Source organism: Pagrus major, chromosome 15, assembly GCF_040436345.1.
Source record: "Pagrus major chromosome 15, Pma_NU_1.0".
In the NCBI taxonomy this organism is placed as follows: domain Eukaryota; kingdom Metazoa; phylum Chordata; class Actinopteri; order Spariformes; family Sparidae; genus Pagrus; species Pagrus major.
The window spans coordinates 7,776,056-7,802,988 of record NC_133229.1 but is presented as its reverse complement, the minus strand read 5'-3'; the positions used below and the strand labels follow the sequence as shown (position 1 = coordinate 7,802,988).

Genomic DNA, 26,933 nt, shown 5'->3' with positions numbered 1-26,933 from the left:
TCTTAAATGTCTGGATTGGGTATGGAGTGAAGTGAAGTAGAAAAGTCTTGGTTTTGTCAAGACAACCAGTAGCAGGAGACACAATGACTATAGCTGAGGCACCCTGACAGGTAGGCTAGAATTCCCATATATAATTCAGTGCTCACATTCTCACCATTATCTGCCGAGCCGGAGGAAAATATGACATGGCTGAGTTTTGAACTATGTCTAAACAAAGAAAAAAAAGAAGAATTGGTAACAAGCAAGCAGTCTTTTTCATCTTTCAATGCAAATAATTACAACCCAGTACCAAGAGTTTAAAGATGTGTGTGTGTGTGCCCTTTGGAGATTGCCATGGATTTGACTCTCCCCTGAGTTCTAGATAAGAATTATGGAATTCCTTTCTATTGCTCCTAAGAAACCTTATTGCTCCCTCACTGGGCTTCCTGCTGAAGCTTCATCGATTCTGAGTCACAGACACAAATATAGTGGTACTCTACTACTGCCTATGTAAATGTTCTTGAAATCTATGAAAAATCAGTGAATTCAGGTTGAATTCAATTCATCTTGCTATGTAACTAACTCCTGAAAGGCGCATGTTAAATATATGTGCTGCTTTTGAAAAGGTGAAATTTAGTGGGTCTTCAAAATATTTTCGTTGTGTTCCACTTACCAACATTTCCATGTTTAGTGTACATTCAACACAAGTATCAGTGGGTATCTGCATTGTGCAATGAATAGCGCCCCTCCCTGCGTCTGACGTAAGATATTTCAGCCAATCACAACGCCGTGGGCGGAACTAAAAATGAAACAGCGGAAGATTCAAAACGAAGATGGCGGCTGAAAATGATCCCCAAAACAATCCCAAACTGGACAGAAGGTACCGAGTTTTCGTTTAGTATGTTGTCAAATTAACAAGTTTCAAAAGTTTCGAAATAAAGTGTATGTTTTGGGGATGATTAGTGCTTGTAAAATATCTGTTTTAACTACTGAGTATTGTAATTTATGATCTGGTTTGTTAGCGTTAGCCAACGTAGCTAACCTTAGCAACAACTTGTTATGGTAGCATTATCTAACGTTAGTCCACTTCTTTATGCTACATATCTCCCCCTTCTGATTTAACTTCTAAATTTTAGGTGCTAGCTCGAAGCTTTACTATTGCACTTCAAAATGAACCCACCCCACCCTCTGTTTCTCTTTAATAGGGGAACAAAATGCAGTGTGTTTATCAGCCAGGAAAAGCCAAACGCAAGCCAGCCTGTGATCTTTAACCCAGACTTCTTTGTGGAGAGGCTGAGACATGAGCATCCACAGGTCTTCACGGAACTGGTACTGAGCAATATCACTCGACTCATAGACCTTCCAGGAGATGAGTTTGCCCAGCTCACCGGAGAGTCTGAGCCCAGGGTGCCCCCCGCCAGTGGCTTTCTACGCTCCTTCAACTTCCTGAAACGGAAAGGTTAGCGCCATTAGTGTGCTCACGCTCATTAAAACAGTGTTTAGACAAATGTGTTTAACTTGGCACATACCATATGTTCTAAGTTGTTTTATTGTGTTATATTATTGCATTAAAGACGAGCGACAGTCTGAGCAACAGTCCGAATAGTTATGCAGCTAATTCTTATTTTAATTATCAATTAATCAGCCGATTATTTTTATGATTAATCGATTGGTGATTTAGTCTAATATTTAGTCTAATCTTGTGGGAAAAAAGTTAATCACAATTTACTATAGCGCAAAGTAATGCTTCTTTTTTCCAACCAACAATAAATTACATAAATTACAAAGAAAAGCCGAAAGAAGCTGGAACTAGCAAATGTTTGACATTTTTACTTTTTGAAAAATAGGTGGCAATTAATTTTCTTTAGATCGATTAATTGATTAATTGCAGTAGCTGTAGTCCAAAATCTGAATATATACTTTTATTATTACGTAAAGTAAAGAGAGGCAGCAAATCATATAATATATAGATGCAGGATCTTGGTAATGTTTGGGACTTTTGCATGAAAAAAGAAATAAACAATTAATTGATTGTCACAATAGTTATCCATTCATTTTCTTTTGATCGACAAATTGTTTCAGCTCTTATGAACGGATGAATCGATGATCAAAGAGATGGTTCATTACATAAACTCTCTACACCTGTTTTCTTTGTAAGTTGAGATAATAAAATGGATCTAATGAACCTAATGCATAGAGTAATGGAATAAATCCATCTGTACACAGAAAGGGCACAGTCTTACTGTGCCATTTGATGCCTTTCAGACAAAGGAGTTGTTTTTGGTGCCCCATTAACTGAAGAAGGAATTGCACAGATCTATCAGCTCATTGAATACCTGAGTAAAAGTAAGTATATCTTCATATACACACATTATTTCTGCCATTTGGATGGCAATTTCATCCATAGCAGTTTGTTATATCATGACTGCATACATTTTGCATGTGTGACCTGCATGTGTGAAGACAAATCCTTAGTGATGACAGTGATTTTGTCAGACTAACACCATTAATAATTTCTTGATTTAAAAATCTCTTTATATACTAAATCAAGTTGCCTGTTCAGCCTGTATCTTTTTACACTTAGAAGAATAGTAAATTGTAAAGCCTCATTGCTGCATCCCAACTATTACAACTTGTTCTTTAACTTAGTTGGAGAGCAGTGAATTAGCATGAGGTCATGGTTTATTTCTAGACAGCGATGATGTCATTCACTGAAAGTGGACACTGGGAGCAAATGCTTGGGTCAATAATTTATCTGAAAGCACTTTGCTCCTGCTGCCTCCCTCCTTCCATTAAATTCACTCCATCTCTCTCCTCCCTTTTGTGTCTTTGTCTCACTGCGTCTCCTTCATTCTGTGTCTACCCGCCTACACACCACCTTCTCCCTTTTCCCCTCCTCTTCGACTGTCTCGCTCCATCTTTCTCTCCCATCCCTCAGACCTTCATGTGGAGGGTTTGTTCCGTGTGCCAGGCCACAGCCTAAGGCAGGCAGCCCTGAGGGAAATGCTGAACGCTGGGGCAGAGATAGATCTAGAGACAGGCGACTTCCACCCCAATGATGCGGCCACATTGCTCAAAGCATACCTGGGAGAGCTGCCGGAGCCTCTGCTCACGCACAGACACTATCATGCTCATCTGAAGATTGGAGGTGTTTGTTGACTCATACATAATCCTTGTCATATTCAGATCAAAATAAAGTAAAGACAAGAAAATGTAAAGTGACCCACTTGTTCTTTTTGTAACAATTCTCTTATCTGTTTGTGTCCAGAACTGACTCGCTTTGATGATAAGTGGAATAAGACAAATGTGCCTGACAAGGAGCGCCAGATTGAGGCGTTTCAGCTGCTTTTCATGTTGCTTCCACCAGCCAACCGCAGCCTGTTGAAGCTGCTGCTTGATCTGCTGTACCACACTGCCCGCAATCAGCACGTCAACAAGATGTCTGCCATCAATCTAGCCACAATGTTTGCTCCACACATAATCTGGCCCAAAAACGTAAGAAGACCACAACTTTAATTTTATGATGCAACCCTGTGTCGCACATGGACAAATTACATTCAGCCTTGAACAGTTTTCTCGAATCTTGTTTTCTGTTCCTTCTTTTGTTGCAGGTGTTGGCAAGTGACCTGCAGGAAAACATCGAGAAACTGAATAATGGCGTAGCGTTCCTCATCAGGCACTCACAAAAACTGTTCAAGGTATGCAGCTTTTTTACTGTTAGGTCCAAACCAAACAAAGGCACATCTTTCTAATTGGCTTGTATTCAAATAGATAAATTCAGAACCTCCTAACAATGCAGTCATTAGGTTTGTTATTTTTGAATGGGTTTTCCCTTCACTTGGATGAACCTTCAATGAGAAATGGTGCTGTTGTTGTCATGGTTACAATAAATTAAAACAGGGTCAGGGTGAAGAGAACAGAATTTGCACATGAGAGATTAATCAATAGAATCTGTTTTTGAAGGTGCCCCATAACTAGCAATCTTTGTTGATCCCAGTGACCTGATTATATTTCATCGTTCCCATTCATACACATCAATGAATTATAGCACGTATTGTTGAACAATGCCTCCAATTAGAATGCATCCTTCCAATTGGATGCTCTATGGTGAGCCATGGTACACTAAACTAATTTTTACCGTGACGTTTTGTCAGAGGATTAAATGTCCGTGTTTGCTTTTATTAAAGGCACCTGCATATATCAAAGAATATACACGCTTGTACTTCAAAGGATCAAAAACTCTTCAGTCTAAGGTGAGTGTTTTTGTCTTTTGTCTTCTTATTCTAAAGTAAGTTCATCTTAATGAAGAGTGTAAGCACTGCATTACATTTATCTATAAGCTATTTTCAAAGCTGCTGCAGTAAATTTGATTTTTCTTTGCTAACTTTTCATCCAGTAACTTCAGTGAATGGTTAATTTTAGGTACTTCATGTCTAAAAACAGAACCTGGACAGGCTGGTCTCTGCTACTGAGCACTCAGTGGAATGATTTTCAAAAAGCTGTTAAATAAAGCGTCTGAATACAGTGTCAGTATTCAGATTTTTAGCGATATTCTTTTGTTGTTCATAAGTTTGTGCTTTGTATGACTCAGTTAGGCACATTTTCTTGTCATCACATCTTGATACAAGCATGTGGTTTCAGTGACTAGGTTTACATGCACACAAATATTCCACTATTATTCAGAATATGACAATATTCAGAAATTGATCCTGGTCATGGACCACATATTCCGCTTAGATATTCAGCATTAGGCCTTAAATGTAGCATTTTCTGTGTAAGACGTGGGATATGACAATATTATTTGGGTTTTAGGAGCATTCTTTGGACAAGTATACAGTGCATTCAGAATATGTTCTCAGTTGGGGCTTTTACTCCTTTTTGTGAAACATGGCCTCTTGCTCTGTCCGTTGTCATGGATGCATTGTACACAAACCAACTAGTCAACAGTTTGTAAGGCTAGAGTAAAGATTCATGACTGAAAGAAAAGCCCACATATCTGGCTGTAAGGAGAAGCACGTGTACTTTTAAAAATTATGAAACACTTTTTTGGATATGTGCAAAAATCACAACACTGACCTTCTCAAGACGATGGTTGAAAAAATTGAAAGAGGGAGGCTGTGTACACACGGTCGTACGAAAAGTTATAATAAATTGTATGTTGACACAAAAGTGGCTCTAGACATTGAATGAATGACATTAGGGAATGCTACTTGGAGAATGCACGGCTGCATGTAAACAGGAATATTAGTGGAATATTCATTTTCCTTAGCCATGTAAACGGCTTAGAAGGAATATTGTGTTTTTTATAATAAGGGCAATACTTTGTGCATGTAGAGATTAAAATATCTAGACACATATTCTATCCAACCTTCCTAGGATGACCTGACACTCTGTTCCAAAGACGGGCCCTTGTGTTCAATACCGCCTGCCTCCCCTTCTCCCTCCGTGAGAACACTGGGAGGTGAGGTTTGCAGCAGCAGCACCGTCGGGTCATCTGAGACTCAGAGTTATACTGAGTCTGCCCTCAAAGAGCTGTACCAGCAGGTCAGCAACATGCCTGAGTCTGCCAAAAAGAAGAAACTCATAAGACAGGTATGGTAGGTCAGCGTATCCACAGTGAGCGTTAACATGGTGAGAAAGAACATACAGATGAACTTCATGCAGCCCAGCACCAACATGTGTTGTATTTCTGTCTGCAGTTTGAAAAGCAGCCTCTGCAGACCCCTTCAGCTGAGTCTCGGACACCATTCAGCAGGAAACATTGGCGTTCACGCTCTTTAGGTGGAATTATCAAGGTTTGTTGACAGTATTCCCGTGTCCAGTTTTTTATTACAAGTGATGCCACTAAACAGTATTTTTGTGATATGAGAAAATAAATGCACTGAACATGTTGGTAAGATGTTAAAGATAAATTAAGTGCATTTTGACCACTGACGATGGATAATGCTTCTTCACCTCCTCCCGTGGTCCAAAAATGAAGCCAAAATATCCTGGATATAGGCACTGCCATCTTGCGCTGATGTCATTTGGAGCCATAGTCTACACAGAATTGATTGGGTGAATTGTGGTATCAAGGCCCAGGGCTTTGGAGAGCCATCATGTCATCCATCTTTATATACAGTCAATGTAATGATGACAAATAAAATTACATGTTTGCTTACAATAGCAAAATCTACATGGTATCTTTAATGCAACCCCTAAAACAGTATACATTTCTCAGTAATAACTTTTTGTTCAAAAAACAGAGGAAGATGTTGGGAAGCCAGGTATTGACAGAGAAAGAAAACAGCAAAGTGCAGAGTCCTCTACCCAGCGGTTCAAGTGATGGCCAGGGAAGAGAAAACATCGCCTGTGGAGGAGTGAGTATTGCATTGTTAAAGCTGACCTCAGAATGACAGCGAGTGCCTTGTGTAACGTATCAATCAAATGTTTAATATGAAAAACCATAAGCTTACAGTTACGGCCATGTAAGTCACAACAGTTATATCCTGACACTATAATGTCAGGATGACACAGCTGCCTGCATACTTCCATGCTTCCTTTACATTGGCATGGATGTTTAGCAATACAACCACTAGAGAGCTGGTTTTGTGGAGGCAGTGTTGTAGACGACAGTGGTCTGTGAGGCCATTTAATACATCGCCACATGTGGATGGAGAATTCTCTTAACTAAATTGCCAATGAAAGCAATTGGCAACAGACAGCAGTACTTTTGGATGTCCACCATTGTTCAAACTTCTTCATCATGTCCTAAGGTCAACTCGCTGGAACTATCAGCTACTTTGCCCACTACGATTTCCTGTAGTAGTGCCTTGTTCAGTCTGCATCTGTAAGCTTTCAGAAAACTTGCACAAATTCGAACAAAATGAACACACAGTACGGTCAGAGAGCACCGTCTGTGTCTGTTTTATGTATCTACAATGAGCATAAATTACCTTTTACTTTAGGTGCTACTGGGGAGTATACTAGGAAGCAGGTTCGACATAGCCAGGCTTTCTTTGTGTGAGCTGGGTCGACAAAACCTAAAACCCCAATTAGAGATGATGAGTATCATGATGGTGGACATCAACATTCTTTGTTTATCCAGGTTTTATTCTTCAAATTCTGTGCACATTCCCATATAAAAGGGGCATTTGGTGCATTACTTGAAACTTCTTCCGAACAAAATTGACTGACTGACTGAGCTATGAAGAATATAAAAAAGTTGTTACAGCAAAAATCAACACTGTTGCTGCAAATAAGGCAAGAGAGGATGCTGGCAGATGTTTGCTGATGGTGTAAATTTGTAAGTTAATATATTTATTTGACCACTCAGTGCACTCTCAATGTCTACAGCTTATTCTAACATAATAAACATTATGTGAAAATCATCTTAGTTTTTTACCAATTGAAGTGGAATGAATGTTATTGATTGAATATGATCTGTGATAAATACCAATAGGATAATAATTTCTTTCATTGTGTTCTATCAGCTACAATAAAAACAGTGTAAAACAGGAACAAGCAAATAAAACATAATCCAAACTGCTATTTAGTTGCTGTGCCATTATCATTCTTTTAGTGTATGGGTGATATGCTCTATAAAATTTAATGGGCAAAGATGATTTACTGCATCACCAACTGAATGAACGCAGGCTCTGTGGCAATAAAACACAGCGTCATACATACTGCTGTAATTACATGACTTCATTCGAGGATCAGCAGGTTTGCATATGTAATGTATTCCCTCAGCCGAGAATCTATATCGCTCATAGTGCAAAAAGAATTAGTTAAACAGTAGCCGGACCAGGTCAGGTGTGCTGCAGAAGTTAACATGGTGATCTAGCCAGGTTAAGAGAGCCACTGTCTTGATATTGAAAACCCTGGTGTGAGGCTCAACCTACCTCACCAACCCTTTAGTGCACTCCTCTGATATGACGAGAAAATTGCAGCAATTCAAAATGTTGAAATTGTCTCTATTATTCCTCGATGATGATGACGATGATGACGATGATGTATATGCTCAAGTAGTAATTCTCTTTTATTCAAACCAAACCAATCAAAATGTCATGTTTAAATTGCTGGGGCAGCAAACTGTCATTAACCAGTGACAAGCAGTTTTTCTTGTTACTGTGCTGACGGAGTTCTCAGACACTTCCAGCTGTCCATCTGTGGTTCACCATAAACAGGCCTGGCCTCACTTTGACTCAACAGCGCTTAAATTGCTAATGATCTGAGTTATACTCTGAGGTAGAAAGGACCTAATCTTTTCTTTTTCTCTCTCCTCAGCTCGTCCAGGATTAACTGATTCAAAAGACTGACCGTGACAGGAGTATCAGAGGATCTTCTTGAGGCGTCGACACAAACCAAACAGTGTAATTCACTGTACAGCTATGTTTTGGTGCGTTTACGTCTCTACTCAGCTGTGTTTTTAGTTTAAGTCTTAAAGGTTAATAAGATAGCAGGGAAATCTCCCAGTCTAGTAAGTTTTACTTAAGTTAAGGGTCATAGTAGGGCTTAATGGACAACAATGAGGATGTTACATGGTCTATTTTAAGTCAATGCAATTCACCAGTTTTCTTTTCGGAGTTCCTTCTTACTTTCCTTATTTCTTGTTCATTCACGATGTCCTGCCAAATGCAAGTAACATGTATTTACACCATTGAATTTCGGAGTCTTTAGCTTTATCATCGACTGTAACAAGTTTATTTAATTTGCAAACCTATTTTATTTATGTTTATTGGTAATCTGGATGTTTCAAATCCTTGATTCTAGTGAATCACAAATGCATTGTGCAAGCTTTTCTGTTTGTTAAATGTTCAGTTTGGTTGTGAGTTTAGTTTGACTCAAGCAGTAAGTGCAGAAGAGTATTAGAAAAGTGATGAATTCAGATGTGCCTTAAAGTGAATATAGCTTAACTTACTGTTTTTATGCAATTTTTATTTAAAATGAAGTTTTTTCCTTTAATTTTCTTTTGATACATTTCTGATAGCTTTACGAGTATGCATACATTTCTGTAAAGAATTAATTCGAGTTTCAGTACGTGTTAAAAGGATGGGAGGTACTGAGTGAGAGGCCGAAGGGTTGCTTCACATACGTTATATTTATTCTTTTGTCTTTGTTTCCACTTTTGCTCAACACTGTGATACCTTGAACTACTGTTACTTTAAACTACATCTTGGTTTTGCCTCTTTTATATTGTAGTGTTTTTCATGGCAGTTTTGATTCTTATGCAACATTGTATACAGTTTTATAGCTTTATATGCACTTGTATCTTTACAGTTATTCAGCTTTTTAGTGTTTTAAAATTTTATTCACTATTTTTATCTTTTTATTTGGTTAGTTGAATGCAAATGAAGATGAATCTGTTGTTTGCCTTCTACTGTGGTGCTTTCTGGGAGAGTTTGAGCCACTGCCACTTTTAAAGCCTCCTTGTTGTCTTACTCCTTCAGTAGCAGTTTCCAGGTCAATGGTCACTGTGCCTAGCTGTTACAATTTAACTATAATGTGACGATTGCTGCATGGTCAACCTTAAATACCATGTAAACTGATGATATTGATGCTACTGTGAAGCTATGCAACTCACTGTATTAAAAGACAACAAGCTGCATTTTGTAGTCATCTTTTTATTTGAAATGTCAGAGTATGTGTTTCAGTGGGATGCAGACATAATTATGAACCTTTTCCTGTTCTGACACTGTTGTTAAATGGTGTTTTTAAATGTATTTTCCCTTCCTGGAGTTCTGGTAATGTTGCTGCCTGCAGGCTTTATAATGCTGTTTGACTTGCAGCCACAAGGTGATGCTGTTTAACTACAAATAATTAGTTGTGCTTGTTACACATGTCTATATGTGAAGGAATCTGCTTATTAACTACACATATGCTGCTAAATGACAAAACGTAACTTCCTGAAGACAGTCATCAAATACTGACGCTTTGGGTCAAGTCTGGGTTCAACACCAACCCAAAGCGTCAGTATTTGACGGCCTCTGGATGAGACTCAACAATCAGCTAACCTTAAAGAAGGACCATAAGGAACTGTATGTAAATACTGAATATTTAAAACTAAACACTAGGTAATATAGTGCAGAGGTAACTGGACAGTGAAACCCATTTGAACAATATTTATTTTAAAGGCAATAAATATTACATTACGCTTCTCTATCTCCCTTGCTGTGACCTGTCCCAACTTTAACACTACATGCCCCAACGTCCTCCAGCGACAGCATTCAACAATTTGTTTCTAAACTTTAAACATGCTGCAAATAAGAAACGAAATTCAAATGAAAATAATTCGACAATGTGTGTTTAAATTTACAAACTTTTAATAACTGTGTTTTGACATAAATGTGACCAACAACGATATGCTAAATACCCAGGAGGCCACCGAAGGGAAACATAACACCGTCACCAAAATTGTTGCCCTTTGCAGTAAATGATTTGCCCAAATTGAACATATTTTCAGGAGTTGGAGGGTGAGTGGGTGGATAGAAAGAGTGGAGGCAGCTCTCCACAATAGGAGGAATGTCTCAGTGTGTCATTATGGTGTCCATGTCAATGCATGTTTGGTATTGTAAGTATATGTTGTAAACATCTGTGAGAATGGGCCTGCTTTTTCTCATGTTCTGTAAATATACAACAGACATCTCGCATGATAGGAATAGTATTGTTTTACAGCCAAAACTCCGGAGGGGTTTTATTTAGCATTCCTGCTCCGGAATGAGCATGATGACTGTAAAATGAGTCAGACATAACTGTAATCAACTTTGCATTATCTGGTGTCCACACAAACCCACAAGCGTATATGATGAATGGATGTGATTGTGCTTTAAATGTATGCACTCAAATGCCTTTCAGAGGGAGCTAATTTGAGAACTACATATAGTGAAACACCAGTAACAGATCATTTGTGTTGAAAGGGAAAAAACAATTCAAAGTTAAAATACTTTTTTTTTTTTTCAAGTGGAGGAATTTTTCTTGCCTTTTTCTCTGAGGCGAAGCTCTTCTGAGAGTGAAATACAAATAACTTTGAAGCATGCTGTGGATTTTTCTGGATGCTAAATTTGGTTTCTTCCTGTTTTGTCTCCATCAAACACATTTCAGTTTTTCGTGAGTCGAGCATGCAGGAGCTAACAGATCCACCCCTCTATTCAGCCACGGGCAGCTACGTGTGTTGATGGAAGTTTGGGTCTTTGATTCTTAACTTTGGGTACAAGGCGTAGGAACTTTAAGATATTTACTAAACTCTTCAGGTCGACTGATTTTTAAATTCTGTCCCATTATTTGCTGTTTTTTTTTTCTCATCAGTTGTTCGTGAGGTCTCATGTTTTCCAAGCCCTCCTCTTCCAGACTAATTGTAAATTGCTGCCATGTCCTCCCCCGGCTTTGAGAGCAGGAGAATAATTCCTGTTGTGTATTTGTATGCATTCCTATCACGACTCTGTGAGAGCTGAGGGACGTTACCACCACCCCCCATTACCGCTAAACACTACTGTCTCCTCTTTAATTAGCCATTCATAGAGGGAAGATATACACTGCACTGACGCTTTTACCGGGACAGATGGGGCTTTTTTTCCCCCCTCCATGGTGTGTATGTGCGTGCACACCTGCATGTGTGCTGAGCTGGTCAAGCAACAAAGCAGACAGATGCAAATGTTTTTCTACTTGTGTCTCCCCTCCCTGTGTCCTTTTTCTCCGTGTCTTTGTCAGTTAGAGTGAATGGGGCTTTTAGGTGTATGTGACTGGGCTGATGTTTATGTTGGGTGGGATCCACCCCGCAGCAGAGCCCACAGTAGAATTAGACCAAGTGGCTCAAGCTGAGCCAAGCACAGCCATGGCAGAGGATAGCTGAAGAGTTTGTTCAGTAGTTTTAGAAAACATAAGTATGTAACGAATTAGTAATTTTCTGCTTATTAATGAACAGCAGTAGTAGTTCCTTTATATATAAAGTTGTATTAAAACAGACAAACACCTGACAAATGCTGTGCAAATCTATAGAAGAAGATTAGGGCCACTAGACAAAATGTTTAGGGTTCTGACTCCCCCCCACAATTCTGACTTTAAACTTGGAATTCTGCAAAAAAAAAGTCAGAATCCTAAGTTTAAAGTCAGACTCCCTACAAATCATTCTCTGAGCCAGTGTTTAATAATTAGTTCCTAGATATCTGTGAATCTCTACATGAGCCCGTAATGAGTCGTTCTTGATTAATGCTGAATCAGCTTCCAAATGGCACTGAAGCAATAACATGTGATAACTTCCTTGGTTGCAACTTTGTGTGCCATCATGTTGAAGCATTACCTCACCGAACGAACAAGTTGCAACTCCGTGAGGAGGCGTTAATCTGGTAATAAAATGTCTGTATAACAGGAAAGTGGCCCAAATATTAGTTATTGGTTTTGTGCCCTTTAGCAGCAGATCCAGCGTTAAATCCAGTCATTAAGTAGGTGCTTAGCATGCAGATTCACAGATATTGAGGATTTAATCATTATACATTGGTTCAATAAATAAAAAAAAGTCTGCTCCAGGGATGGAGTTGGACAAGAAGTGCTTGCTGTTGCGCTTTTCCCCTTGTTAACTTTTCCCAATTTCCCGTACCTCATTTTAAAGTGTCACCATTTGTTTTATTGTGTGGATAACTGTGAACAATGCACTTTGGACTGAACTCATAAAAGCAAGAGGTCTGTTCCCTTCACCACATCCAGCATACTAATTTGCAATTCCACGAACTGCAAATCAATACGGATTTGGAGACGTTTCCTGAAAGCTACAATTACACTGTCAACAGCGACTGGACTCTAATATATCCACTGTTTTAACTAAATGTCAACCTTTGCAAAATAATATTTACCGAGATTTTCTTTAAAGTAAATAATGGCCCACAGATGCTGCTTATCATACGATTTACCCTTCTCAGCTCAGGCCAGTTTATGCCTAAGTCTGCTTTAGGGAATGCATGGTCCTGGCATTAAGAGAGGGATTGTGTGCCATTTACTCTCATAAATCCAAATAACAGAGCAGGTATGGTTGTGAGTGTGGCTGTTTGTCTTTTCATTTGTATATATTAGGATATAATCTCTGTTCCCGTGCCTGTGCTGATCTTAAAATATACTGTTGACTTACTTTTTATGGCTGTGGTCTGCCTCCCCAGTAGATCATGAATATTTGCATGTCTGTGTGTATGTGTGTGTGTGTGTGTGTGTGTGTGTGTGTGCTTTTTCACCTCAGCTTCCTGCGGCAGCTTCTATCTGTGTGGCCACACTCGATCTACATGTTAGGACCCACATTTACGGATTATTTATTCCAGCTTTTTGCCTCCAAGGACGGAGGTGTTGATTCCTCTCTTCCCCCAGTGGATTCCCCTTCGTTACATGCGCTCATTCACACACACACACACACACACAAACACACACTCAGCCCTGTCTCCTCACAGCCTCTCCCTTCGGGCAGGGGTTATGCGGTGTCATGCAGGTTAGGTCTCTCTCTGGGGGGTTCGCCTGGAGGCAAACCTGAGAGAGAAAGAGGAGTGGACTGAGTGGGGAGAAAAAAAAAAGCAGTAAAAGAAAGATACTTGGGAGTAGATTTGTATTGTGAATAGAATCAAGGGAATGAAAGAGGGATCTCGAGAATGAGAGTGAGTTCAGGCAGGGTTCTGGGGGGTGTAGTGTGAGGAGGAGGGAGAGGAGTGGGGGAGGAGAGGAGGGGTAGGGGTGGAGTCGGGGGCTCTGCTATTTGTAGATCCTTGTGATGGATGACTGGTGTGTGTATGTGTGAGAGAGAGAGAGAGAGAGAGAGAGAGAGAGAGAGAGAGAGAAAGAGACTGGCTTTTTTTCCCTTTCTGCTCTTTGCCTATTCCCTCTCTCTTCAGGCGAGCAGAGCAGAGCGGGACTGAGCGAGAGGAGGACAGAGACGCAGACGTGCGCAGACCAGAGCCACAGCAACTCCACAAAGACAAGAGAGGAGAAGAGTTTGCAAGGAGAAAATAAGAAAAAGAAAAACAGCTTTTTTTTTTTTCTTTTTACATCAGCAAAACTGTGCTGGATATCAGACCTACATCAAAAAAGGGATTTGCTTTGCTTCACAGCTGAAAGGAAAATATTAGCATTTGTTATAGTTTTCTATTTATATTCACCACAAATATAGAATTATTCTAGAGGACTTGCGAGGTGTAGCAGGACTCTTAGAAACAAAGGTGGACAGAGACAGAAGTTGAGAAGAAGAAAAAGAAGAAGAAGAAGAAGCTGGCTGCAGTGGTGGTGAATATGCCCGTTAGAGGTAGCTGTTTTGGTGCAGGCATGGGCAGGCTGGCCGGGCAGCCACTCTGGATGTGGGTGGTGATGCTCTCTGCTCTGCTCATGGGCAATGCCAGTGCCTGCCCAGCCTTGTGTACCTGCAGTGGCACCACAGTAGACTGCCATGGACTGGGTCTCAGAAGCATGCCAAGGAATATCCCCCGCAACACTGAAAGACTGTGAGTACCATCTGTACTCCACTCCCCGTGTGTGTGTGACAGAGAAACTCCCTGACGGTGTCCTTCTGTCTTCTTCTCTCACTGTTTCACTTCTGTTTCCTTGCTATATTGTATTGTATCATGATGCCTGAGTATATTGTAGTGGTGCACATGACTTTGCTCAGACTGAAAGAGAACAATAGCCCTGCCTGTGGAGGTGTGTGTGTGTGTGTGTGTGTTTCTGTGTGTGTGTCAGTCAGTCACTCACTGGCATTCCAGTCAGGTATAAATAGGCATGAGGGACTGGAAAGAGCAGGAGCAGATGTGCGCCTTTCACATGTGTCCATAATTTACTTACCTGCTTGTTTATGCTTGCTGCAAGTATTAAAAATATATATATAAATTCTAAGCAAATTAATGCTCCTCTTGTTAATGTGCCATATATTTAGAGAACAAAAAGTAAGTTTGTCTTCAATTTTAAATCTTAAATTATGTTGAGACAGAGGCAGATTGGCTGGCTGGTCTGTGGTCAGCTGAGATTCTGTTATATTTGGGAATATGTTTCCCCCTTCTCGTATCATGTGTCCTGTCTGTGCAGCACCGTGCCTCTCTTTATCACTTCCCTCTCCCCTCTCTTCCCCTTTTCACTTTCCTCCACTCCTGGGCCAAAGACTTCCCTCTCCCCCCTCTCCATGCCCCCCGAACACTCACTCCACAAATTGTTAAATCATGTAGAAAATTAAGCAAATCTGCTACTTAAGTGAGTCTTGCACGAGGATCACGTAGCTGTCTTGTAAAACAGAGGGGAGGATGGGAGACGGAAGGAAGAGGTGAGGCAGACGCCGGCTCGCAGAGTGGAGTTTCTCTGTCTTTTCTGACATTCCTCTGAAATATTCATCAGTAAATCAGAAGTGAGGAGTGCAAGGGGAAATAGATTGTTCTATTTCAGCTTTTAGAATATCAAACCTGAATAAAACATGCGGTGGGAACGGAGGAGAGAAAGCCTGTGTCAGAGGCAGCGTTGGCATAGTGGGAGCTGGCTGCATATTTTATGCTTTTCATATTTAATTTCTAAGAACACCTTTTTTTTTTTTGCCTGGCGGTCTGCATGTTTCCGGGTTTGCTTATGTGCACATGCTGCTTCAACAGTGAAGCAGGGAGGAAACATGGTCATTTTGTGGTTTCCTTTTACATGAATGGCCATTCACACTGGAAATATCCCCCTGCCCCTCCAACTCAAGAGCATTTTTGTGTTAAAAGTTGTTTGTGCATTCATAGGTCATGTACAGCACGGGGATTTTATCGTTGTAACATCTCTGGGTGTTTTCAGGCACATTTCGCACACTCAGGACGCTGCATTTTAAACATGATGCGTATAAAGGTCATGTGTAATTTATTCCTGGGTCGTTGCCTTTTCTTTTTTCGTGTGTGTGTGTGTGGTGGTGCATGTATTAGCTGTGTGTGTAGGTCATGTAGAAGGAGAAGTACTACTTAACAATGGAGACCTCTTCTGGAGGCCCTTACATAGGGTGATTCATCAAGGTGATTGTGCAAGTCAACGCAGCCCACCCTGCCTTACATTATAGTCCCATGTGCATAGCTAGATTTATGTGTGTGAGTTTGGAAAATGTGCGTTTATGTGCATGAAATTGTGCAAAAGCTGCTGGGGTCAAAGATGAGTAATGAGTTAGGGAAGTTTTTGTAGGTTGGTGGCCGTCGTCTTACAGATAAAATGTTAAGAAGCTTCTTTCTTTTCTATTAAAATTATAAAGAACGTTGCAAAATGTAGCTGCCTCACTTTAGTGGAAGGGGGAGGCATCGTAGCAAAGCGGGAAAAAAAAGGTTGCACTTCACTGTATGTTTATAGATATCTGTGTGGATGCATGTGTGTGATAATGTATACAGGGTGATGCTTTTGGGAGATAGAGTGTGTGTGTTAGGGGAAGGAGGGGATTGGTTTTGGGTGAAAGTGTGTGTGTGTGTTTGTGGGGTGGGGTGTGTGTACGGAGGGTGTTGAGACAGACAGCAGAATCCCATTTGCACTTGTCAGTGTGGGTTTGGATCAGGTCTGACCCCTGCGCTCCTCAGACTGAAGCCTGTAATGAGACTGTGAGCTCCACGTATTAAAATCACACCCTGCCTTCGTGCGGGCCACCGGCCGCTCCCTCCCCCTCTCCTCCTCCTCTGCATCCATCCTCTCTCTCTACGTCTCTTTCCCTTGTCTCAGGGCCTTTTCTGTATTCATCTGCTGTGGCAAAATGGCTCATGGTAATCTCACTGATATCTACGCTGAGAGAAAACCAGCATCTGTAAGGCAGATTAAAGTGTAGTACACAGACAGTAGAGGCTGATAGTTGAGTTTTAAGGTGGACAGGTATTGACCAATCCTGCTTTATCTCTCTAACAGCCCTGCTGCTCAGATTGAGTGTGTGTCTCATCTGTGAATGAGTTGATTTACAGAAGGAGAGGAGCTGTGTGTCTGTGTGTGCGCGTGTGTGTGTGCCTTCAGCTAATTGCGTATTGATGATGTATTCTCCGTGCCAGAAAATACCCAGCACTGAGATTTGGGGGCATGTTGGAGCTCTTCCAGAACAGGGAAGGTGGAGGCTGCACACCATATGTGTGTGTGTATAAATCTGATGCTCACTTGTGTTTGTTCATAAACTTGAGCATGTGCCTCCATATGTGTGTGTGTGTGCGTGCCGTGAATAAGTAATCTGAGATGAAAACACATGCGGTTTCACTGGTGGCTCCCTCGCTTCGATCACCATGTTTATGTATTTGGGGGTTGTGAGGTGGGAGTAGTGTGTGCGTGTGTGTGTGTGTGTGTGTGTGTGTGTGTGTGTGTGTGTGTGTGTGCGTGCCAGGGAATGCCTGCAGTGTTTTTGGCACCAGCACATTGCTGGTACAACTGACAGCTCACCAGCCACCTGATCCATAATTTAGCCTGACAAGACTGAACACTGCCTGGCCACTACCTGCCAACTCTGGCTATGTGACCAAAGTGGAAGGAGTGAGATGGGAAAAGACAAAGAAGAGGGGTGAGGGGTGGAGCTGTGGAGCTGTGGGGGTCGAGAGGAGGATTCGAGGTTGGCACAGTAACTAAGGTGGTAATCACTAATGATGGGATTACTGCACAGAGGGATGAAGAGACGTGTAACTTCACCACAAAGCTAATGAATGAATAAACGAGGTAATGTTATTTATTATGAGGGGCAATATAGGTCTCTCCCTGAGGCGGGCTGAATTTCATTCAGGTCCTTTTTTTTACAGTCTAATATATCCATCCTCACAGCCGGTAATCCCGTGAGGAGTGATAATGCCTGGAATGAAGATCATTCAGAGAATGTTTATGCTCAGTGGAGGATTGTGAAATTACAGGCCTGGGACTCAGTCAGTTCAATTTACTGCCTGCGCTACACAGCTGTGGTCTTTTCTCCTGCACTGAATACTGAGGTGGACGCCATCGCTGTAGCAGCCTTTGGAGTTTTTTGTGAGCTGCCTTGTGAGCCCCTCTGGCAGACAAAGTATGCGGTAATATAGTCATTGTAGACCAAAGTAGCTCTTCTTGTAACACTCTGTGTTGTTTTTATTTTTCAGCTGGTTGAAGTATGCCTTTTGCTTGTCTAAGCCGAGCGTCGACAGACTGCTGAGCATCAAAGCCAGCTGCTGTGTGTCTAAACTCACCCCCAGACCCACTGACCTGCTCTCCTGATGAGCGCCGCTACTTTATGGAAGTGTCTGATTGCACACACCCACGCACGTCCCATTGACCCCCATCAATGGGACGTGTGTGTGTGTGTGTGTCAAAGAATGCCTTCCAACGCCAATGCACGGGCTTTTTTTTGTGCCTGTCTGACATGCTTATAACGTGTGTGTGCACGTGCATATGTGAGTGTACATGCATGATTGCTTTTCACGCCTATCTAAGAGCGGCTGTATGTTAGCAGACCGTGAAAATCGAATTTGGAGAATCCACCTGGATCACCTTTCATCTCTCAGAAGTCCATCTTTCCTTTTAACCCTCCTGGCTAGCCAGTGAGGAGCTGGCACTGGGGAGAGAAGGGGGTGGGTGATGTGTATATGTGTGTGTGTGTGTGTGTGTGTGTGTGTGTGTGTGTGTGTGTTAAAATGCACATCAGTGAACACTCTCCTGACATTGTAGATATGCCTTCATAATCCACATTTCACGCTCGTCAAGATGCTTTTGATGTGAGGCAGGTTCGAGAGGAAATTATGGGCAGCAATCCAGATGTAAGGGGCTCTTGATATCTGCATCCGTCTGTGCACTTATCGTATCAGTGCAGTGTCTGGTGCAACGCTGAGGTGTTTTAATGTACCCTGTTTAAGGCATTCTTAATTCTCAAAAACAGATTCATCCATAAAAAGAGCCCAAGATCTCTTTATGTCTGACAAAGACTTGCTCGAAATTCTCATGCTGAGCAGCTGAAGCCAGTACATGTTTGGCATTCTTCCTCGAAATATCACCGAAACAATTACTTGACTATCTTTCTTTCTTTTGATTGACTAATCACTTAATTGACTTATCGTACCAGCTTATGCAGTAAGGTTATCTGCTTGCAGATGAGATAATCTTTCGTACAGAGCTGGAGGAATGCAGATATCAGTGTTTTTCAGCGGGCGGAGGGAGAGCCGAACACAGAGCGACTCTTTATTCTTCGGGATCAACAGACAGATTCAAGCACACATGCAGCATCCATCAAATTACCCGTCATCAGCGCACATCTGTCAGGCAAACGTCTTCTGTGTGGAATAACTGAAACATAATAGATGTGGCAGAGCAGATGTTTTATCCACATGATACACTTCACAGTCAAAGTACACATTCATGCAGCCTAAATGCCTTCATGCGGGACTCAAAGCCACAACAGAACCTCAGCGTCTGTCACTGAACACACTACAGATAGAGTAGAAACCATGAAAGACCCTTCAGTCCCTGCCTCTGCCACAGCCCGGTGTGTGTTCTTTTTCTAGTCTGTGGCGGTAACACACATCGAACAGATGTTTAATTGATTGACTTCGGCCTGAGAGAGTGTCAAAAGTTATCTATGTTTGATCAGAAAGTGGCTGTGTGCTACTTTCCTCCCTTGTCTTTTCCCTGGCTTCTTTTTCCATTCTCCCAGTCTTTCTTGCTATATGTCTCCTTCTTGCTTACAGCAGCATCTGCTACATTAAAAAACAACTCTGAGTCTCCTTGACAAGGTTGTTATTGTCACGTCAAGGCCAGGTAGAAACAGCACAAGACAGACGCTTGGCTCTTGGTCCCTGCCTTTTACCTGCAGTTGATCATAAAGTGAGATGCAGGAGACCATGCGCGGCCCTGCATGGGTCATGGTTCTCTAACAGCGAGTGGGTGTGTGTGTGCGATGCATGTGCAGGATTTGCTTGATGTTTACCTTGCTTATCGGTAATCTTGCTCCTGAGACCTGACTGAGCAGAATGAAAACTGTAAATAGCCCTTGAGGAGCCTGGGAGCTGGGAAAACACTCTCAGACGTCTATGCACACACACACACGCACGCTTAGACGCTCGCTGACGCACACACGCACTAAAAATGTACAGTGGAAGGCCTTAACTGCTTGTCTGAAAGCCGCATTTCAATGGGAGGGAGTGTTTTGTTCAAGCTGAGCAGAAATCTGACCTCTTAGTGTGGATAGAAGTGTTCCAGTTGGGTTTAAGAACGTGTTATTTTGGTCATGGTGGTCTGCTTTCTCTCTCTCTCTCTTTCTTTCTTTCACTTCCTCAGTCTCTCTATTTTTGAGTAGGAGTTTGTTTGCGGGCCCGGGTGGTACTGCCTGGTTCTGTACTCTGTCAGACCAACTAGTATGTAGGTCACTTTTTCTCCTCATAGTCTACCCAGCCTCATCTCTGCACTGACGTTTCCCAGACAGCCCGTCAGCTCTTCACAGCTCCACAGCTACTCGCAACACTCCACCACACTCCACCACACCGTCGCTTTCAGGCAGCTAACAACACTGTCAGAACAGCTCTGTCTCCTTTTCTGTCTCTCAGTGACTCTATCTTTTTTCTCCCCCTCCCTTTCTCTCCTCCTGCGTGTTTCACGGCTGTCACGTCCATATGTTGTACAGTCTGGAGGAAGAGGAATGCTTCGCTCTTCCGCAGCTTCTCAACCTGTTCAGTTCATTCATTAGGGGAGAGCGCTCGCCGGTCTGGTCAAATAGCATTATCAGTGTGTGATTGTGGTTAATGAGCATCCACGCTTGGGCTGTGCAAGACCTCGGGCTTCTGATCATCAGATTGTTTCCACAGTGAGGAGTTTGGACCGCACCGTGCCACTGATCCTCAATCAGCTGGTCTCTGTCTTCCCTGCCAGGCTAAAGCTGTTCAGGACAAATGGTCCTGTGGCTCTCGCAGCAGCGATACAGAATGACTGCACTGCAATAAAAAAGCTCCTTAATAAGTCATTAAAGTCAAATTTTCAATGAGGAAAGAGGCGAGATTGCATTTAAGTTCCAGTCTGTCTTTCTTCCAATTGTTCAACCTGCAAAATGACAAGACTCACCAATTTCCCAGTTTGACCTCGATTAAGGATTATCATGGTGCTTTTTAGGTTTGTCCTTGCTTGTATAACTGTATGCTGGAAGAAAATAAGCAGCTGTGAGTGTTAAGATAAGAATAGAGGGTGAAGGGAATTAAGTGCGAGACAAAAGGTGTGCTATTTTCAACTTGTGAAATGCTTTTGTTAGCCTGCTAGCCATGTTTGCGAACCATGTGTCTTGTCCTGCCTACTTTTTTGTGCCACTGCCTGTGAGTACCTTTTGCATTGCCAATTGTTTTGTGGCTGCATAGACTATTAAACTGAAGCTTGGTACCAACAGTGTTCCCACCTTTTAAGAGTCATGGATTGGAACATTTTTAATGCCACCCTAACCCTAGAGTCCAAAGTGTGGCAGCAATGATGGCTATACTATTATAAGACTTGCATCTAGATTTGTAAAGATCATCCGATCATTGGTTTTATGCCCGAAGTTTGTTACAAAGTTCAGTTTCTCAAACTTTGTCCAGAGTAAACCATCTTCCCAAGCAAATCAATACAGGATCTCTGGCAGCGTTATCACTTGAGAGGATATTGCCGAAATCGAAAGCTCATTCTGATCGATTGTTGATTTAGAATCTAAATAATGACAGCCCTAATTGTAAATGGACAGCTGAAATGTGTGGACTTTAAAGGTCCAATTTGTAAGAAAGTTGATTTTTGAGCTCGGAATGAGACTCAAAAATCAACTTCCTTACAAATTGGACCTTAAAATAGAGAAGTCTTCCTTATTATGCCTTGTCCCACTGCATCTACATTCATCTGAGTTCTGCTTTGTTTCTGCGTACGTTGATCATGTTTGGTGAAAAGCTGTACAGCCAACAGTAGTTTCTCTTGTGATCATTATGTTCTTTGGCTCTGGCCCGGTGTGCATTCCTCGTTACAGTATATTTATATGGTCTTTGTGTATGCGTTTAAGAGACAGAGCACATGTGGATATCTGCGTGAGTGTATCTGTACGCAGGCCTAAGTGAGCCAGCGTGTTTGCTTATCCTCCCTCTGGTCTTGGGGTTTCATTTCATGTGATGTTGCTCAATTCGAACCAGGTCCCCCTCAGCCGTGGGACCCCAGCAGCTGGCAGAAATAAACATAATGAGTTTTTCAGCATTGTAGCAGTGCTCTGAGCCCCCTTTTGAATTATAGAGATGTGGAGCGGCGGAGCGTAGCTGCCGCGTGTCCACCCGAGGGAAGGCGCACCAGGAAGTACTCCCAGGCATCAATCAACTTGGGACGGAAGATGAAGAGGGATTAGATAGTGATGTCATAAATCCACTTGCTCTGCAGGAAGTGTGTCAGCTGTGGGAATCCTTACAGAGTTTCCAGAGGATGGAATGGATTTGACTGAAGCAGTTGGAGGTGGAAATCCTTCGCTGTAAGAACTGGGAATGATACCTAATAATTTTCTGTCTTTAAAGTAATACTGCAGTACTGTAATGTGAAAACCCGCCAGTACTACAAAACATCTGTCTATGAAAGGAGTGAACGTGCCTTTGCTGCTGAGCCAAAAGCCATCACTGTGCTTCCTTTGATTGTATAACAAAAAAAAAATAGCAGTGACTGATATTGTAGCTAATAAACAGCAGATTTTTCTTTGAGGCATTGACACCATATATTACTCAAGCGTACAGTGCCCTTATACAGACATGGAATCAACACAGAAACGAGCTGCCTTCAGACTCCAGCATGTCTAGAGTCCATATTCTCTTAATGTTCTGTTTTTAAGATGTGGGTTCACCTCGATTTGCTCATCCATGCAGCACAAAAGTTCACTGACCATGTGTATACTGCTACTGTGAGTGTGTGTCAGTGTGTGTGTGTGTGTGTGTGTGCAAAAATTACTAAAGCTGATGTGAATCCCAGCTACTTTCCATCAGCCAGATCTACAGAGCATCTTCACAGACGGGCGTTACTTGGCGAGTTTCCCCAGAGACAGAATACTCCTTTGGGTTGGCAGACATCATTGGTTGGGTCAAACTCCAGGAGCTGTAGCACTATACGTCAGCCATGTGCTCTTATCATACAGTCCAGCGTGCACTGAAACATTAACCTTTTTATGCAAAATGCATGCATAGGACAGTGAATTTCAGAAATGTGCCATAATGGCTGGGGTAAGAGTGGTTGGGTACAGCTCAGTATAATTGAACTGCAGAAGGTCATAACAACACGCACAAATCATCAGTCCTTGTAGCAGATGAGCCACAGAGGGAATGTCATTACCTGGGCAATTTTCAAGGACCTGATTATCACCTGGACCACTTCAAGGACTTGAAAACACTGCATGGCTTCTGTTGAAAAATTCCAATGGAAAAGGTCAGAGTATGGCACAAACAGCGTGGATCCTGAGTAGTTAAAGCATCATAGTCGGCTGGTGGCATTTGAGCATTGCCTAAATGTCACAGCATTGCTGAGCAGGTGGTTGGCCAATATGGGTTTTTAAGATGGAAGCTTTCAGCAAGATAGCGCAACGCTCTCTGTAGACGTCTCCAGGAACAGTAAATTTAGTTCACTCAGAACGAACAAAACACTTTGAGATGTCGTTGCGTAACGGCTTTGATTAGTCAACACGCAGAAACTGTGGCATGTCTCTTATTACGGGATAAAGCGAGACATGAGTGCTGGGAGAGAAATGTGTGGTTTCACTGTTTATACGTGAGTCACTTCTCCACACATTCCCCCTACCACCCCTCACTTTAACCATCCCTCTCCCCTTTCTCTTCCTCGATCTTTCTCCTTTTTAATGTCCTCCGGGTGTCATCAGCAATGACCACCCTGAAGACAAGACATTGGGAATCCAGAAGTGTGTGTGTGTGTGTGTGTGTGTGTGTGTGTGTGTGTGTGTGTGTGTGTGTGTGTGTGTGTGCCTATCTGCGTAAGCACCTGTAATGAGCACCACATGTGTGTGTGTATTGCAGCCCAGGCTAATGAAGCCCAGTCCATTATTTATTTCCCGTGGCCCTGTCGCTTGGCCTGTCGATGCACCTGTGTACACACACACATACACACACGCGCACACACACATACGCGCACACCATCTGTCTATAATGACTGTTCTCTTTCGTACTGCATAGCGTTACAGTCCCTGGAGTGGTCATTAGACGAGAGAAGGAGAGAGTGACTGAGGGAGAGAGACCAGCGCTTTCGGCGAAGATTTGGAACCAGTTTTTTGGTTGTGCTTTGAGGGTGGGGGGTTGGTGGGTCAGGGTAGGGTGGACCCGTTATGCTTAGAGAAGTGCAGTAGCACAGACAAAACGTTTGCGTGCTTTTTCCTGCTTTCGTCTTCCACCGTCAAGAGAATACAATCTGCTACTGAGGTTAAATATGAATCTTTCACAGTCCTCTGCGAGACAGGAAAACACAAGGCTTTCTTAAACGAGCAGAGATAACTGAATCCACTGAACAACTGATGCCAGGGATGCTGCAATTAAAGTTACGAAATACACAACACTTTTTCGGCAGGCAGAAGATGAGGGTTAACTTGTGAGAATCCAGCAGTAACCTCAAAACCTCTCCTTTTCAACTATTTTGTCTCTCCTCCCTCCTTGTCTGTCTTTCCTTTGCAGCGGTGGCCAGCTCTCAGCAGGGAGGCTGCTCCCATTATATCCACAGCACTTAGCTTTCTGGCCTTGTGGCCCTACCCAAATCCCCTCCGCTGGCTCCTGCTAATCCCCACCAATAGTAGAAGGACAGGGCAGACAGAGAGAGGCAGGGGGGTTGTGGGTGTTGGTGGCAGAGGGCTGGAACAGAAAGACAAACAGGCAGCTCAAATGTGGCCTCCATTTTAATAGGACTTCTTAATATCTCCCAGTGGAATCAGAGCCGAGTGCGAACACAACCTATCTCATTCTACCCGTCAATATACTTTACATTTTACATCACATCTAAGGCTATTTGAATTTCTAAAAAAACACCAGCAATTACAGACATTCTCAGCATATATTACACCAGAAGCTTTAGCAAACAGCTTGGGGGCACTGTGTGTGTGTGTGTGTGTGTGTGTGTGTGTGTGTGTGCACTGTGTGTGTGTGTGTGTGTGTGTGTGTGTGTGTGTGTGTGTGTGTGTGCACTGTGTGTGGTTGTGCTTCAGGTATCAGTAGGCAAAGATGCCTCCATGCCACTGTCTGCTCCTTTTCGTCATAAGGCTTAACAGGTTCAGAGGGTGAATAAAGATGAATAATTCATACGTGTTTGCGTGTCTGTCTTCGCAGGGAGCTGAATGGGAATAACCTCACACGCATCACCAAGAGTGACTTCGCTGGACTCAAGTACATCCGAGTTCTGTAAGTACTCCATGTTCATGTGTGATGATGAGATGTTTGTATGTGTAGCTGCGGTGCATGCCGCTGTCTGAGTTTATCTATTCATGCATACCTGAGCTGGATCTAACCTCGCAGCTCACAAGTTGTACAGACTTGCTGCTCGAATTAGCATAAACCCAGTGAAGTGGAGATGCTTCTGTCGAGAGTCCTACTCCAGAGTACATTAAGCTACTGAGCGACTGCAGCAAGTGAAGTAATGGACTTCTCTCTCACTGTATTCTGGACATTGTAGTAGCACTTACTGTCCCTTAGACACACGCGCGCTCACTTGCCCTCTGTTCCCACACATCAACGTGTAATGTGTACACAAGCGCCAGTCCTAAATAGGCTCTCAGCTCAGTTAACACATTCAGGTGAAGTCATTGACTCGCTCTGTGTTGAAATTGAACAGCACTTGTGACTTCAGGTAGCTGTAAAAGTGTCTACATCCATACATGCGTAGTGCCATAGGTGTTTAAAACACTGCCGGAGGGGAAGCTGTGTAGACCCGAACATGTTTTAGATGTAACACGAGCTGCACATAATTCCTGCTACCCATGCAAAGCCGCACTATTTTCAAGCCTCATCGTTACTCGCCCATCCCCCTGTCCGCTCCTTGTCCCCTCCCGTCTTCCTATGCATGCCTCCTTTTCTGCACCACCTTCTACCCCCACGTGGAGGTTAAATGCCTTCATGTCGGCAGCTTGTCACCAGCAAGTAGGAAGGAAACAACTCCTTGCAGGGGTACTAAAGACAGAACTACCCTTGCTGTAAAACCTGATTCCCTCACAGCCACCACTGTGTTACACAAATGTTAGCCACCCGTATACACGATGCATGATTAACATGGTGTAAGAAGTCTGTCTCTGTGTACTGGGGGGGTGACCTCTGCGGTGCAGCAGCATCAAGACTAACAGCGGGTTGACCTATGATCCTGCTGACCCCTGGGCAACCCTCAGAAGGAGCCAAACAGGAACAGAGGTTTATCTTTACAGTCAGCTGCCATCTATCCTGTCGGTCTAAAATCAACACAGCTGATTTACCTCCATTCGTCTGGCACTGGGGGCGAGGCTGGTCTAAATCAGCAGTGTGTGTGTGTGTGTTTGTGTGTGAGGAAACACAGAACAATCGAGAAAAAGTAGAAAGAAAGAGATCAAAAAAATTGGAGGATGCATGCCCCTCTGACTGTCTGTAAAAAAAAAAAAAAGTTTTCTCAATCCAGAAGTACTCATCACGATTTTTTGGCACTTCCATCTAAATTCATGAGAAAGAGATCGGAGGTGAATTGCACTCTTCTCTCTATGTTTATGGAGTGCGAACAGTGATTAGCATTTATATTCGATGGGGAGGAAGCCCAGACTGCTGAGTTGCAGCGCGGCGTGGCCTCACAGGAGACATGAGAGGTCGCCTTCAACACAGAACAGTTGTACACGTAATGAAGGGAAGCTCTTGTTGCTTCTAAAGCTGCTGGACGCTTTTCTCTCCTCCCCTGGCCTTGTGTTATTGTAACACTTCCAAAAACCATCCCAGCCTCTTTTTTGTGCGTTAGCTTTGGCAATGGAGGTGAGGAAGGGATGTGTTCCTGCTTTGTGCGTGTGTGTACTGTATGTTTGTGTGCATCCCTGTTTGTTTGCTTATGACTAATCGCCTTGATGT

At 42.6% G+C, this 26,933-nt stretch overlaps 2 protein-coding genes across 4 annotated transcripts in view; both read left to right on the top strand.

The window, feature by feature from the left end:
- The first annotated feature begins 792 nt into the window (after positions 1–792).
- Positions 793–9,568, top strand: LOC141009508 (rho GTPase-activating protein 19-like). Of its 2 annotated transcripts, XM_073482154.1 has the most exons (11): positions 793–859; positions 1,185–1,438; positions 2,245–2,325; positions 2,918–3,127; positions 3,248–3,474; positions 3,591–3,677; positions 4,167–4,232; positions 5,356–5,571; positions 5,679–5,774; positions 6,225–6,338; positions 8,248–9,568. In XM_073482154.1, the coding sequence occupies exons 1-11, from the start codon at positions 813–815 to the stop codon at positions 8,260–8,262; spliced, it is 1,413 nt and encodes a 470-aa protein (XP_073338255.1). In that variant the 5' UTR covers positions 793–812; the 3' UTR covers positions 8,263–9,568. The 2 variants fall into 2 exon arrangements, with proteins under 2 accessions (XP_073338255.1, XP_073338256.1); XM_073482155.1 differs by lacking the exons at positions 6,225–6,338; positions 8,248–9,568 and having other exon boundaries at positions 802–859; positions 5,356–5,580; positions 5,679–5,766.
- A 4,712-nt stretch (positions 9,569–14,280) lies between these two features.
- Positions 14,281–26,933, top strand: part of slit1a (slit homolog 1a (Drosophila)) — a 90,493-nt gene continuing 77,840 nt past the window's right edge. For both annotated transcript variants that reach the window (XM_073481557.1, XM_073481556.1), the window contains exons 1-2: positions 14,281–14,426; positions 25,188–25,259. In XM_073481557.1, the coding sequence (XP_073337658.1) occupies positions 14,281–14,426; positions 25,188–25,259 (218 nt within the window). The remainder of the gene's footprint in view (positions 14,427–25,187; positions 25,260–26,933) is intronic.